Source organism: Passer montanus, unplaced genomic scaffold (genome assembly GCF_014805655.1).
Source record: "Passer montanus isolate IOZ18808 unplaced genomic scaffold, ASM1480565v1 scaffold7, whole genome shotgun sequence".
NCBI lineage: Eukaryota > Metazoa > Chordata > Aves > Passeriformes > Passeridae > Passer > Passer montanus.
The window spans coordinates 8,181,239-8,197,201 of NW_024372147.1; the positions used below are offsets into that span (position 1 = coordinate 8,181,239).

Below are 15,963 nucleotides of genomic sequence, written 5' to 3' on the forward strand. Positions count from 1 at the left end.
AGCAACTATATTATTAAAAAAATACACTGTTGCTTGCTCTCATTGGGCATACTTCCCTCATTTAGGACTGTTTACACAGCAGTGCTGCTGCAGAATGCAACTCTCTGACTAGTACACTACAGCAGGCTTGTGCTTCTTCCACCTGCCAAGCGGAAGACAGCCCCAAAAATCAGACTATCAACTACTTTTGTTATATGATTATCAGTCTGGGACATTGTCATACCTGCTTCAACGGCTACACTGTCTTGTTTTTTTCTGGAGCACAGCTACACTGGTAACTGCAACATAAACTTTCAACCCCAGAGGCCACTGTAAAACTATCAATATGAAAGCACCAGTCATTGGGGTCTGATTACACTTGGTTCTGCACTTTAATTACATATGGATTCTATTAACTGAACTTTTTGCCTTATAGGCAACATTTTAATCAAATTACTATAATTTTCAAATATAACAGTCTGACAAGTTTAAAGTTCACATACCTAGAATATTGAGTATCAAAAAATTTTTGCATAGGAAAGGAAGCATTCTTTACAAAATAGCAAACATGTTGTTGAATTACTGTAACTGCTTTTTACAACATTACCCTAAGTTGCAAAATATGATTTATAATATAGGTTGTTGTTGTTATTAGTAGTAGTAGCAGCATTAGTATTACTTCATATAATTTTTACTGTTTGGTTACAACTGTTACTCGTGTAAGCAATATTAGGTGACCAAGTGATCGTTTGCATTAGGATATGTGCATTCCTTGGCTATGCAGTAAGGCTGGCAAGCTGTTATAGATGAGTAATGGGATGATTGCCTCTCGCAATTAAGAGATGAATATTGTGTGTATGTTAAGAGAAGCTTTATTGATGTATAGTTATGTTATTGTGGTTTGTTGTTTAGATGCCCTCTGTTCTCCTGATAGTGCCCTTTCACCCCCTCTGTACTGCTACCACTGGACAGCCTGGGTTGTGCAGAACATGTGGAGAGAGCGCGTGTACCTGAGCCCTATGCATGGGGCAGATGGGAATGGGGAAAGGAGGGCATGGCATGACAACACCTGACTTCCAATCAAGTTACAAGAAAGTCTTCAGCAATGGATGGTGAAGACTGACAGACTTCAGGAGGGGTCAGCATTACCTGATGCAACCCCCAGGGGTATAAAAGGCCAAGCAGCCATTTTTATGGATGAGTTTGTGGCAGACCGTCACCAACTCCTGGCATGCTGTCCTTTTTCCTTATTCAGTCCTTTGCTGTATATTTTTAAGGTTTAATAAACCTTTGAAAAGGAGAGTAGTTTCTCATAAAGTGATGCCCAATTACTTAAAGTGAGGAAAGAAATGCAAATATTTCAATTAAAACAGAATTTCAGTAAGATATTACTGGTGGATTCAGTCTTACAGAGACTTAGTAAATCTTATGAATAGTTTTCTATTTTCACTTTTCTGATATTTCCACACTTTCATGTTTATGACCATCTCAATAGTCAAGAAATTTTTCTTGTGGGTCTGTCATATTTTTCTTTACTCACTATCACTTCAGAACTATTCACATGTTCCACAGCAACTAAACACTGGTAAGTACTGAGCAACGTTATGATTATTGAGGTCCATATTTACTGAATTCTGCCCAAGACTATATCCAGGAAAACACATCAACTCAGAGAATAACAAAAGTAGTAAGTTTAATTATTTTCTGTAAGGCAATTTAAAACCCAGTATCTCCAAATCTCACAAAACAAATTCAAATGAGCATAAGATTATGTGAGGTAGTGAAAAAGCCAAGGAAACTGTTGGTTTTCCACAGCCTGATTTTTGGTAGCGGGGGGGCCACAAAGATGCCTCCTGTGAGAAGCTGCTGAAGCTTCCACTGTGTCCAGAAGAGGCAATCCCTGATGGCTCTGAAGATGGACATGCTGCTGGCCAAACCTGGGCCAATGAGAGAGGCAAGTAACACCTCTGTGATAACATATTTAAGAAGAAAATCAAAACAAAGTGGATGCAGTTTTTTTAACCAGCAAGAGAAGAGGATGAGGACATGTGAGGGAAACAACATGGCGACACCAAGGTCAGTGCATAAGGAGACTCACAGCCCATGGGGATCCATGGGGATGCAGAGATTCACCCACAGCCCGTGGGGGAGGTGCCCACGCTGGAGAGGGTGGATGTCTGGAGGAGGCTGTGATCCAGTGGGACACCGGTGGAGAGAGAGGGCCCTGCTTCCAGGGTGGAGCAGCCTGTCCTTGGAGGACTGCACCCATGGAGGGTGCACACCACAGCAGTTTTGGGAGGACTGTGTGCCTGTGGGAGGGATTCACATTGCAGCAGCTTTGGGAGTGCTGCTGCTTGCGAGACTGGAGCCACGTAGGAGAAGTTCATGGAGAACTTTCTCCTGTGGGAGGGACCCCATGGTGTAGCAGGGGAAGGACTCCTCTCCCTCAGCAGTGGAAGATCCTGCATGACAAACTGAGCAAACCCCCATGCCCTGTCTCCCTGCGCTGTTGGTAGGAAGGAAGGAGGGGTGGAAAAGAGATATAGGAATACAGAACAATAGAAAAAGGGTGGGGGGAAGGAGGGGAGGAGGAAGGGAGGATGAGCAGAAAGACAGAAAGAAGAAAGGAAGACAGGTAGAAAACCTAAGCTGTTTTTCAGCCATACTGAATTTTAAAGAGTTGCAAAATTTAAAAATGCACAGGGTCTTTCTCTCCACAGAGTAAGAATCATCAGAGACAAGTACGACAGACAGATAGCTGGGCACTAATGAAGACTACAGAGACATTCTGCCAGTGACTTCACTTCTTCCTACATAATTCTCTTCTCTATAAGCAGTGTTTCCAGTGTTCATCTCACCTCTGTCCATCATAATCATATCCCTTCTTGTTCCTCTCTGTTGGCATTAGCATGACCACATACAGCAATCTCAGAATCTAAACTCTATTGACTAGTAGGACAGTGCTTGGACTAGAAATGGAGTGGAGGATGGAGATGTCAATTCAGAGTCTAAGACAAAAGATGAGGAGTTAGAATCAACAATTCTGCCTCACGGCACCAGTTTTGTTATTAAAATTATTAGCAAAACCCTAAGCAGCAGAAGAGAGAAGTGGTGTGAATAGAAAGAAAGGTGACATAGTTATGGACCAAACTTGTATGCAATGCAAGGCAGGACAAGATCCTTAAGCAACTAGCACAAAAGACATGATACACAACGGGAAGACTTAAAAAATGTATTTCAGCACTGAGCAGTAGTTACTCTTCAGGAAGCACAAACACACGTCATATGAAAGCCTGCAACCAATACAGTCCAAGTGCTGCGTTTGCCACCCCAAGTAAAATTTGGCTGCAATGGATATATGGTTGAAGACAGTGAATTAAAACTAACAAAGCTAGTCTAATTTTGAAACCAAATATGTACTCAAGACGTCATTGTTCCCTTCCAATTAAAACAAGCAAAAAAATCTGTTTTACTCTTTTTACTAAAGAAAGCAATTCAGTGCAGAACTTTTCCTCAAAATCAAAACAAAACAGTATCAACTAGAACGTTTAAAATCTAAGTTCACACTGCAAAGCTGTGATGCCTGAAGTCATTAAAATTCATGCTTAATGCAACTTTTACCAATATTAGGGACAAATTTACAGAAAACCCAGATACTATAAAATATACCATAATCACTTTTTCATGGCAACTTGAGACTCTCATTCTGAACATTTTCACTTTTACATTAAAATTTTAAAACATTTCATATTAATGCTTAGGTGTAGATTCAAATTAAACTTCATCTAAAGAAAGAACTACTGTTTTCTCCAGAGGGCTAAGAGATCTCTCCACAATGCAAATAGTATCATCTTTACATTGACAGTGCATGCAGACACAAACTACTTAAAAAACATTGCATTTACAAATGTTGGAGAGCTGGTTTTCACTATAATGTATCTGCATAGCCCTTCACAGACAGGACTAGCATAATCTTTGCTAAAAGCTCTCTCAATGCAAATGAAAGCAAACCTTGCTGCAAGTTTGGCAGACTTGCCAATCTTTAGTAAAAAACGTGGTCATCTTGATTTGAACAACAAAAACAACCATAACAGGCTAAGGAGAAGTCCAGTTATATTGGGCACATGCTCAGCAGGAGACACATAAACATTGAAGACATCAAAAAAGTCTGGTTGGAATGGGAAAAAAGCAATTTCAGTGAACTAATTTCATTTCTTACAAAGGTTGTATAATCAGAAATAAACAAAGTTTTCATTCAACAATTGTCACCTCAAGATATTAAAATTCAAATTCAGCACTGATTAATACAGTTTATATTTGCACTAACTTTGCATTGTGCTGTTAGAAGTAGGATAAGAAATTAATATAATTCTGTTGGAAATAACCAAAGCCAAAGTCATAGTCACAGCCGTTGAATATATGTTTACTATTGTGTTTGTGTCACTTGCATTGTGACAGCCCTCTTACAGATCTGTTTCAAAAAGAAAGACAGTGCTCATTTTCTTTAGGGCTATTTACAAGACTAAAAGAAAAGACAGTAGGAAGTGAAGAAGAAGAAGAGCAACAACCATCACTACCAATAAAATGAACTCCAAAGCCTTCTCCGTTACCCTCTGAAAACTAAGCGATGGGGAAGAAATACACTGAGTGTATGTAAGTTTCACATACTACACAGTCTCATCCTAGAGATACTTGGCTACATATTTATGACAGTTTATATGTCTGCCCTCCAGCCTGTGTGACACAAATAAATCTGCATTTAGTAATTCCCCTAGAGAGAGATCTCAAATCTGAAGACCCACCTTATTATCCTTAAACAAATCCAAGCACTTTTGTGCACAACAATATTTTTAGACCATAAGTTATTTCTGAAATTAACTTTGCATGTTTACTGAGAAGTATTATTCATAACCACAATTGTCTAAAATTAAGTCACATCTCCTAAGAAACACTTTGATTACATGAAGCTAATAACATTCTGGTATAATATACAAGATCTTTAGACGTAAAATTCTTTAGGTCCAAAGTTCAACTATTTACAGTAGTGGTAAAATTAACAATGTATACTTTTCCAGCATATGAACAGGTCCTTGTAGAAGATACAGTAATAAAAATTAAACCTTGTTAACTTTTACCATTCCTTTTCAGAAAAAGTTTCTATTACCACTGGTTTTATTGCCCTATTATGTTAATAGATAAATATTACTGTATTTCCCTACAGAAACTACACAGCATGAAGGGAGATGCTGGGTAAAAAGCCACATTGAAAAGACAAAAAATACTTGAAAAGCAGACTTACCATTTGTAAGGTCACTTTTATGAAGACTAGCTGCCTGGAGCCTGGTCTTTAGGGCTGCAATGTCAAGCTGAAAATATTCTGTTTCTCTCACTAATATTTCAACTCTGGAAACTGCAAGTTGGTAAACTTCCATGAAACTTTGAATTACAGCCTTTAAAAAGTAAAGCAAATCTTTAGTGCCAGACAAGCTATACTTAAATGCCAAGTAGTACACATCTTTACAGAAGATCTGATTTTTATTAATTGAAAAAATCAAACAGAAGTTATAAACCAGGCACTAAGGTTGCAAGTAAGGACTTAACCAAAGGTCTAATGTAATATTTTGTACTTCTTCAAAAATGTGAAATATTGATAGCTTTGAGGAAAAGCAAATGACTGTACATCCCAATTACAAAGTGAGCTATTTTCAAAAATGCAGTACTGCATTGAACAGTTTATACTATTTTTTATTTTATTTAACTACAAACCTCACTGAACATTCAATTTATGTTTATAAAGAATCACTACATTATTTTAGGTGATTTTTCATACTTTCAAAATGAGTCCTCCCACTTCATGTTAAGAAAATTAATTTGTCAGAAACAGAAGAAATACGGTAAAGCTATCTCTGGAAGCAAATAATCTGATTACAGTATAGCTGGGAAAATATAATTGTTTTCATGTACATAGTGCAAGAATGTCCCAGTCGTGTAATATTGATCAGACTGATAATAAAGTTAGCAGTACAAGACAGAACAAATAATTTGACATTAGAGGTAACTTTATATATTCTAAATAGTCTAACACTTTTGAGATTATTGGTCTTCTTTACAATTGGTTAATCACATTTTGAAAGTTACAGTTTTCCCCCTTGAAATGAGCCGTAGCAAGTTGCAACTGTAAGAACATATTACAGATAAAATGAAATCGGCCTTCTGAATATGTCTGTACAATACCACAAACAGACATTCACTAAGGTTTTAACTGTTTTCCTTTCTTTGCTCTCAAACACACTGCTGCTTTTCAGAATAAAGGTAACCACTGAAAACAATCAGGTTATTTACTGTGAAGTGTAGAAAACTGCCATGGCAAGTCAACACCAACATCTCTTATCAGAAAAAATACTCAAAATGTGTTAAATAGTATGGTTCTAATCCTGACAGTGTATTCACACAGCACTGTAAGCCTGCCACTGTCAGCTCTAACCCTGCTTTTATTTTTTTAAAAATTTTTAATTTTTTTTTTAATTTCACAACTAAAATGCTGCATCTATTCAACACAACTAAAATGCTGCATCTATTCAGAAACAATACCAAGCAGAAACGGGGATATATCTCACTCCACATAATACTGCCTGAGAGTCTTCAAATGGCAACAGCCCACATACTAAAAATCAGACATTGTTGAAATAGGACAATTACCTGGGCCTGTGACCCATAAACAAGGATTATACCATTGCATAACAAGCTGTGTCTCAAATCTCACAGAAAGAATCTCATGTGTTCCCTTCACACATAATACTTAAACGTTTCACTGAACTAGAGTATAGAAACATTTCCTTAACTTCTTCCTTTTACCTCTGCTACTACAAAGCTCATGAAGCCACTAACCTATACAGCTTCATCCTACATCTCCACAGGTACTCTAAGACCATGCAGTTATCTGAAACAGCATTTTTTAATTCCTTGCTGACCTACACAGGTATTTAATTTGTTCTGTCATTTAATGTATTTGAAAATTTTAAATCTAGGAAAACATGTATTCACAAACTTTTATTTTCACACATAGCAATTTTTACTTACATTTCTTTTTTAGTCCAGAAGAAAGTAGTTTTGCAGTTACTAATGGTTCCTTATGAATCTGTAAGGCGGCATTTATGCACCCATATGTACACATTCCTTCCAGTATATTCCAACTCCCTACCAAAGAGAGCCTTTCATGCTCAGAACAGCTTAGGACAAACATTATTTTTGGGTCTTCCAGAGGTGGCATGAGCATGAAGAGTACTTATTCTAAATGCCATCTGGAGAAGGGCAAACATATTGGTTTTCAGATGTGCCACTGGAAGGAACAAATGATTTTAAGAAACTTATGTCAGTCACAGATTTACATATCTGTCTTCAACAATACAAAAGTTACACTTACTAGAAAGCCTGATACATAAGGAACAGGCATAGAACCTGGCCACACGCAAGTTATAAGACCTGTCACCTAATCATTGAATGTACCTGTATAGGAGTTCAGAAATTCAAATGAGATCCCTATTTGAACTTTACAGATACAAATATGTCTCCCACTCTGGAAAGTGTTCTGTGATCAATAAAGGCAAGTGACAGAATTCCCCAGAATGCAAATCTGGCTCTGCAGAAATTTCTTCCACTCTTGCTAACTAGTGCTTTCTCTTGTTTTTAAGTAAACACAGCAGTAAGATGTATATAGTTTTTAAGTATACATAACAATAACATGTTTCAGCAACCCTCCTGATTGTTTTTTATAACATAAAATTTGGCCTTTATACACATCTGCATGGTCAGCATCTAAGCAAACACTTCTCATTTTGGATATTCTGGTAGTAGTGTGACAATAAAACTGAGAACAGACCATAAAACAATACAAAATTGTCTTCAGTTACACACAAAATGTTTCAAGAACACACATCCAAAAATTACGTCTGTTCAGAAAGCCAAGATGCAGTGATCCCCAGACTTATAGGAACCAATATTATTGCAACTCATTTCGAAAATCGAAAACATTTTTAGACAGATGAGTATTGTAGGAAGGTTAGTGGGGAGAAGACTTAATTAAGGAGGCGACAGAAACAATGGAGTTGAAGAATACTGAATTTAAACATTACTGACTCTAGGTGTTCCTCCCTGCTTGTGCAAGGGGCTTGGGCCAGAGGACCATCAGAGGTCCCTTCCAACCTCAGCCTAATTCAGTGATAATTACAAAGTCATCTTAGAGATTGAACACAAATCCAGTGGTTGAAATTTAGCTAGGATTGTCAATTTTAAGAGCAAAAATTGTATGTAATTGCTTCACAATAATCAAAAACAAAAGGAAGAAATAATCAGATGCTTTTTTTTTACAGCAATCTCTTTCCTTTCTTTTCACTTCACTCAATGCTTTAATGTATAGAGGATGTCAATATTATTTATGATAATCAACATCCTACATCACATACTACTGATATAGCAGAAGCAAATGGTAGGAGTGCTTTTAATCCAAAAGTGCATATGAGAGGAGACCTATGCTCCAGCACTAAGACAAGACACATGCAGCTTAATGAAAACTTCAGATGCATGAATTCCCAGATAACTGGTTACAACTCACAAGATAAAAATACATTCTTACAGTTGGCATGGAAAAAGGATGTTTTTAGGCTGAAGTTGTTGGACTAGGAAGAAAATGAGCAAGACTTGTTTGTTTTTTTTTCAAGTATAACTTTCAATGGACAGATTATTTTAAGCTTAAGTTCTTCTGACAATACCTTTTTTTACAGCTACTGAACAGTACCTGTAAAACAGTATCCCTATCCAAAAAATCCCTAAGAGGAAGAGTCTTAGGAGTCCCTAAGACATTAACCATCTTTGAGTGCAAAATTAATTTTTTTTTAAAAAAATCAGGTGTTAGTCATATCATAAGGGAACTAAGTATTTTAAACTTTTGATCTTTACTCAATTAGAAAAAAGGCCTCTGAAGATTTTGAGTGCAAGAAGGCCTTCATGATCTCTTCAGAGATGTCTCATTTGTAATATGAGGGTATGCATAAAAAGTTTTGGCTACAGATCAGTGAAGATAAGAAACCAAAGTTGAGAAAAAATAAAATTAACTAAGTTGATGCTGTTTATAAACTACAAACCAGTGAACATCAGAGCAAAAGAGCAACATTTAAGCCATGCTTTCTTTCTCCATATTTATCTTTAAAAGGACTGAGAACAGTTAAGCTTAGGACAGCTCTCCAGGGGACATGTAAACCCATTCTTTTGTAACATTCCATGCATGCACTTTTGAATAACCAGTCATTGTCTAGTTCTGTACACTACTTCTATAACTAGTAATTTTCAGGTGGATAGTGCTACAGATGTCATAAAACTGTCAAAAAGACTGAAAGACTTCAATCTGCAGGAGTACTTTATTTAAAGTGAAAAATAACCAATAGCCAATAGACAAATTACATAACAATCTTAAAAGAAAATAGAAACACAAAAAGAAAGCAAATGTTTTTAAAAAATTATTTTTTGAAATCCAAAGGTTATTCAAACTTTAGCTCTTCTCATTGAAGTAACAGTAGAAACATACAACAAGAAATACATAGCTAGCATATGCAAATTAGCAGAAGACCTCTCATCAAAGTGTTAATGAGTTAATGAATTTATCATACATTACAAAACAGGCCTTTTAAATTCCCACTTAAAACACTATACATGTTGTCTCCCTTGTGCTTAGTGTTTGGCCATTGAGAATAGAAAAAAATTATTTGGATTATGAGTTACAAATTGTAGTGAACGAAAATTTCTATGTAAAGTTTTACACTATTCTAAAGTTAGAAATAAGATACCAAATTATTAAAAATCAGTTTCTTTATTTTCATATCAATGCTATTACATTATCTCAGGACTTACTTGGCATACTGTTATCATAGCATGCATCTCATGTTCAGAAAAAATAAACCTAAAGGAAGGTTTATTGTGTTGAAATGATGCTTACTAAAAGATATCAAAAAGACTAACAACCTGAGAAAATAAGTATTGACTTTGTAACATCAGATGGAGCAGTCAGAAAAACAAAACCATCTACTTTATACAACATACTTTAGAAACCAGAGATGTACAGAAAAGTTGAAACTCATGTTTGACTGCTTGGATCTTCCTTCAGGAATTCTTCAACTAAAACCAGTGTTAGCATGTAGCAAATTACCCCAGGACTATGTATACAAAAAGATAAAAAAGAACAAGAGAAGGAATAATGAATGAACTTCAGAAGAATGAAAAATTAACAGTGGTTAACTAAATTAACAAACTGCTTGCACGAGAATCTGAAAAGACTGCGAAGTTCATTCCTGGTACAGAGTTTGGCTGAAGTGGAATTCATGCAAAAAGAACTTGTGTGAAAGCAAAGCTCCATGGAGCGATGTTCTGTATGCCTGTCATTACTGCCTTGCTTTGAATTAACATAAGTAAGACTCATAATGAGTCCAGAAAACATCAATTACTTTTTGTTTTCAGAAACAAGATTTCAGGATAATTATTATATCTTTAAAAGGGCTATATTTTGAGAAGAAATTATTGCAAAGAATTTTCCCCATACATTTGAGTATTTGAAAACCCATCATGGCTGCCTTGACCCACAGTCCAAAACATCTAGTGGCATCAGTGAAGGATATAAATACAGCACCTTCTCTAGCATGGGGGAAAAAACCTCAAGGGAAACTGCATTCAGCAAAATTGCACTTTTGCAGCTGTTTGGCACTTCTTTAATGATCTATTCTCCTTGTATCTCATTTCAACACTAAACTTTTTGTTCAGTTCCATTCAAGCGTGGCATGCACAATTTAAATGTGCCAAAAAGCAGGTCAGTTTTGTTACAACTTTTTTTTTCCCCCAACAAAAGCTGACTCAGTGCCACACACAGGGCCTAACTCTATCCCCTTCGCCTCAATAACAATTACTTTACCCTGTAGGTCTCAGCAGATAGCCCAAGGGAATGAAGCTCTAAATAAAAGGCTAGATTCTCTGCAAGAGGTAATGACATGACTTCCTACAAGAAAATTGAAAAGGGAGCATTGAAATTGACAGCGACGGAAGAGAAAGTGCTTCTACTGGAAACCACAGTGGCTGGGCATAACAACAATTGCCATGAAAATTATTACAAAGTGTAAGACTTTCAGAAATTACCTCAATCTTTTAGAAACTGATAAATTAAGACAAATGTGTTTCGTTGGTATGACCAGGCAGAAAGCATCTGGAGAATTTTATAGCAAAGGCGCTAGCTACCTGCAGCCTTGACTATTTAAAAATAGTCTGGACTATGCAAGAAAATTGTCACTTAATAAAATTAAGGAAATACTGGTTTTTTATGCCAATAATGTTTACATGCACAGACCATTCTCACTATCTATTGCACGAAGTCAAGCAGAGTTGCATGCAAAACGTAAGAGAAACAATTCCTGCTCCCAAAACTTTGTAGTTTAAGCCACAAATGGGGAAAATGCTACCACTCTTCCTATCCTCTTACAGTCTTGATTCAAAATGAATATTTAAGTTTGTGAGGAAAGGTTAGAATTTTTCAAGTAAGTGGTTTTAGTGAGAAAGAAACGGAAGCTGAAAGAAGCTTCAGGCTGGTATCCTATCTTCTTTTCAGGGTATATCAGCTTCTTTTGCACTGTATATTCTAGACAGGGATGAAAGAGAGAGAGAAGGGTAGTCACTGACACTACTATAAAGCCTACATTTAAGTGAGCGAAATGCAAGCATAATGTATTACCACTGATGAGAAGAACAAAACAGCAACAGTCACTACAGAAAAGTCAGGATGCAGTCTTACTACGAAACATAATGGTATCCCATCACACATTCAGTCTTGAGGAGAAAGAAGAAAGCAAAACTTCTCATCAAAATTCAGGTGAAATGTCAAGTGAACTACAAGTTGTCTGAATCTTGGTGGTATTGCCTTTGGCCTATTGAAGTGACGTCTTGGAACCAGAAAAAAACATACAAATATTGAAGTACAGAATTCTGTTTCCCACAACCAAATATATACTAAAATAAATTTTAAAAAGCATAGTCTTTCTTATTTTCTCATTCCTTAAAATGACATATTATTCCTTATAGCTTACATATGGATATCTTATATAAACAAAACAATTTGAACAAATAAATGTTACCTAAACACTAAGTCTTAGTTGCCTAAAATCTATTGATTTACTATAGGTGAATATGTAGGAGAACATTTCAAGGACGGGAGAGAAGCAGATGTTAAGCTTACGATTCTATCAGATTACGAAGTAGAAAAATCTAAACCAACTTCATATGGAATGTAAATGTGAGGTAAACGAGAGATCTGAAAAAATCTTCTGCTCTTTGAAATGCTGTCCACAAACTGTCCAACATAAGTAACTAATTCAACTACTTGCCAACATATTACTTTACTGAAAATTAGAATATTATTTTTAATTGGTTTTAAGTAGTGCTGTCTTAACTAAGACCAATTTCAATTACTTTTAGAAAAGAAATATCCTTGTGACAAAAATACTGACTTAATTTTAACTGCTGTAGAAAAAGCCTGTTGCTGACTCCAAGAGAAAAAATCTGAGCTCAGTATAGAAATATTTCCTTATAGAAATATTTCCTTAAATATTTTGGCTAGAGCTATGAAGTGGTATAGATTATTCCCTTCTGGCCACAAGAAGCAGCTTTTTAATTATGTATTAAAACATTTTCAAACTGAATTAAATATTTTATATATGGATAGAAGGGGAAAATGTGTCCACTTTTTAATTTCCACACAAAAGCTGAGCGTAGTATATGATCTAGCTGCTGTTCACTAGGAGAGACAAAGGCCTCTTCTGGCAGGTTTGGTCAATATGACAACTGTGATTGTGTGGCTCAAACACTAATACTCACTACTGAGTCCTAATCCCTGTACCAGATTTTAGGTGAATGCCCAACTCTAAAGAGCCTAGGGGCTAGAAAACTGTGCAAAATTTGTGAAACACCTGCTTCATTTCTTCTGTTTTTCTGAAGAATGCTCATGGTAGCACTGCATTTTAATTCAACATCAGTATTTATTCCTACATAAAGCAATATTTTGTAGTTTTGCAAGGAAATTCTGAAGTATACCTGGTTGGCTGGATCGCAAATTAATTTTTTCACTTTGCCTTCCAATTAATTATACAAATTCATGATGGCAGTACATGAAAAAAGCAGTAGTCCATTTCTCTAGAGAATATAATTATCAAGAAAAGTTGAACTGCATTCCTCAAATTCACTGACACACACTTAATCTTACTGTTAACCCTTAATGTTAATTGCCACATATAGCATGAACAGGTGTCCTCCCTTCGTTCTGCCTAAATTCAGATGTTAATGAAATAACTAATTTGCTTCATACATTCTTAAACAACATTAAAAAAAAACCCCAACAATATGCAAATGTCTGGATTTTCAATCAGACTTGCTTTCAAGACTTAATTTATGAAAATATTTTATTAGAAATTTCAGTGACAACAGCTTTTGTTCCAAAAGATGAGGAAGAAATTTAAAGAACACAGTATACCTAATACCAAATCTCATGATAAGCACAAAACATTAGTGTCCCTCTTTCCAAAGCAAATGTCTGACAGAAGTGGCATCATCACTGAGCTTGAAAATTTGCTATTCTTAAAGGTTAGTATTATATAAATAAAATATTTTTTCACAAAGTTTGCTTTTAACCACCATAATCTGAGGAAGATCAAGTAAAATGATCCCTATCATCTCTGAATATTTAGTTCTACAACAATGGATTTACAGCTGAAGAAAACTCTTGTTGGGAAAAAGTGATTGTGTTTGTCTGTCTTTTTGGCATTTGTCATATCAGAGATTAGCTCAGCAAGGTATAAATCCCAACCAACACAAGCTAAAAATTGGTGAATGAATGAGACTCCCCTATACTGAAGTCTGGTCTCTTCTGTGCAAGACGTCAAGAAGCTAAGTAAGGAACTTTTCACTTGGAACAACAGGTTGAAAGAGCTGGGTGATACATCTGGTCCCGGTAACTGGACAGGCAAGCTACACACTGAGCTGTAATCTGAGCTCTGGGTGGGAGCCTGTGAACTGCCAAACTTCACGATAATGAGTATGAATATGGATGACAGCAGCCAGGTGAATGGATAACAAAGGAGATGAAGACTGGTGACACCATCTAGGTGGATTGACACAGAGAGTGGGGACAGAAGCTGAAGACTCAGGAGGAAGAGGAAGACTTGCATGTGGGGAGACTGAGGATGTAAAAGATCTGGGGTTCCTTCGCTGGGGGTCCTGCTCAGAAGCACCAGCTCGAGCTGTTTCTGTGTTATTGCACTGTGAATAAATGGCGTTGTGGACTGAGACATCTGAGACACTGCCATGGGAAACCCGGGGCCTGTAAGGAAACTGGTCTGACTGCATGTGAGGGTGGGCTGGGTGAGGAGTCAAGCAGGGCACCCATCAGCTCATTGGAGCAACCCACTGTGAAGGGGCTTCACTCCCAACAGTGAAAGTCTCTGACGTTGGGAATGTCACTACCAGGGAGTCTCATGAATGGACAGACTGGGAAGTTTCCTTAACAAAAGAGAAGACACCAGCTTTTCTGATGGCAGAGCTCTTGTTGTCCTCACTCAGACCAACAATATGTTGCTACCAGATGAGCCTTCTAGGTAATATTTTGGAAGACGTGACTTTCTGCTTTGTCTTCAGCAAATAGACCAAGTGTCTTTTCAGCAAGTGGGAACTTATAATGTGATTTGGAGCACTAGGTTGGGAGACTGACAAGGAAGGCCTTTTCCCTGGTCTTGCCAGTAGTCAACAACTAGATCCAATTCCTTAGAAGCATAAGAGATAAAGTGACTTTCTGAATTCTGTTTATAAAACTGGATGCTTATAGTAACTATGAAAGGAGAAAACTAAGGAGAATAGGCAAAGCTGAAATAAGTTTGCCTAGAAAGCATAAAGTATTCTTCACTAATAGAATCAGAAGTAAAACATCCCATATCATGGCCCCCTCATGTTGTAATGAGATTGAGAAGACCCTTTCTAGTCTTTCTACTGAATTTGGTAATGGCTGCAGGAATGTAGTATCATGTACTTGAGTGGTGACCTTAATGATGGATCAACAAAAGCAGATGGTTCGTATCCACAGATCCTAACTGAAAGACCTAAATTAACTTAGGCCATCCTAACTTAAAAAGACCCAAGAGAGTAACATTTCTCAAACTACTTCTGATGTTAATTCGTCACTATTTCCTTTATCCATTTTTCAGAGTTGGACCACTACTTGCAGTTAGGTAATTTATGAGTAATTGTGCCTATGAATGCTAGTAACAGAGAAATCACTTCCATAGCTTACAAACTCTAGAAACTACAGATGATTTCCACTATTTTCAGAATATCTGTCAATTAAAATGCTGAAGGCTGAGAAAACTTCTGGAGACATTTTAGCACTGTTTCTTATACTCTTTTTTTTTTTGTCATTTTCCCTGCCTAATCTGTTTTTAAGCAGGGACAACCAGTTTACTTCTATTCTGTGTGCCCTCTAGACATAAAATATTTATTCAATCCCACAGTCTATTTCCCAAAGGAGTAAAATTTGCGGCAAGTCTTATGTGGAATAAGACAGAAAAAATTGAGCACCTAGGACAGTGACCTTTTCCAAGGTCCAGGCAAACATCACATTTTGACATGTAGGGAAATCTGTTCAAAACCCAGGCCGTGGTCTTTGCGAGCATGAGTAAAAACTTAAGCATGTGAACTTCAATTTCTAATTTTTCCCTTACGTAATATTAACCAAAAACCAAAAATATCTGAGATTGGAAAACTGGATGGAAGGAAAGTCTAGCACTATACACTGTGGCAATGGCAGATCTCTCCCTTTCGTACATGTCAATTAAGATGAAGAGAAAGAGGGGGATGCATCAATGGGTGCTGGTAGTAGAAAAGAATAAACAATCTTCCACTTAACAGAGAGAA

General features: G+C 36.6%; 1 protein-coding gene across 2 annotated transcripts in view; it reads right to left on the reverse strand.

Annotated features, from left to right (window-relative positions):
* The window catches only part of CCDC171 (coiled-coil domain containing 171), a 151,282-nt gene that overhangs the window by 15,044 nt on the left and 120,275 nt on the right, over positions 1 to 15,963 (reverse strand). The window contains exon 24 of one of the 2 annotated variants that reach the window (XM_039729941.1): positions 5,279 to 5,429. The exons of the other annotated variant lie outside the window; for it this stretch is intronic. Coding sequence (XP_039585875.1) covers positions 5,279 to 5,429 — 151 coding nt within the window. The remainder of the gene's footprint in view (positions 1 to 5,278; positions 5,430 to 15,963) is intronic. 2 annotated transcript variants of the gene reach the window in all.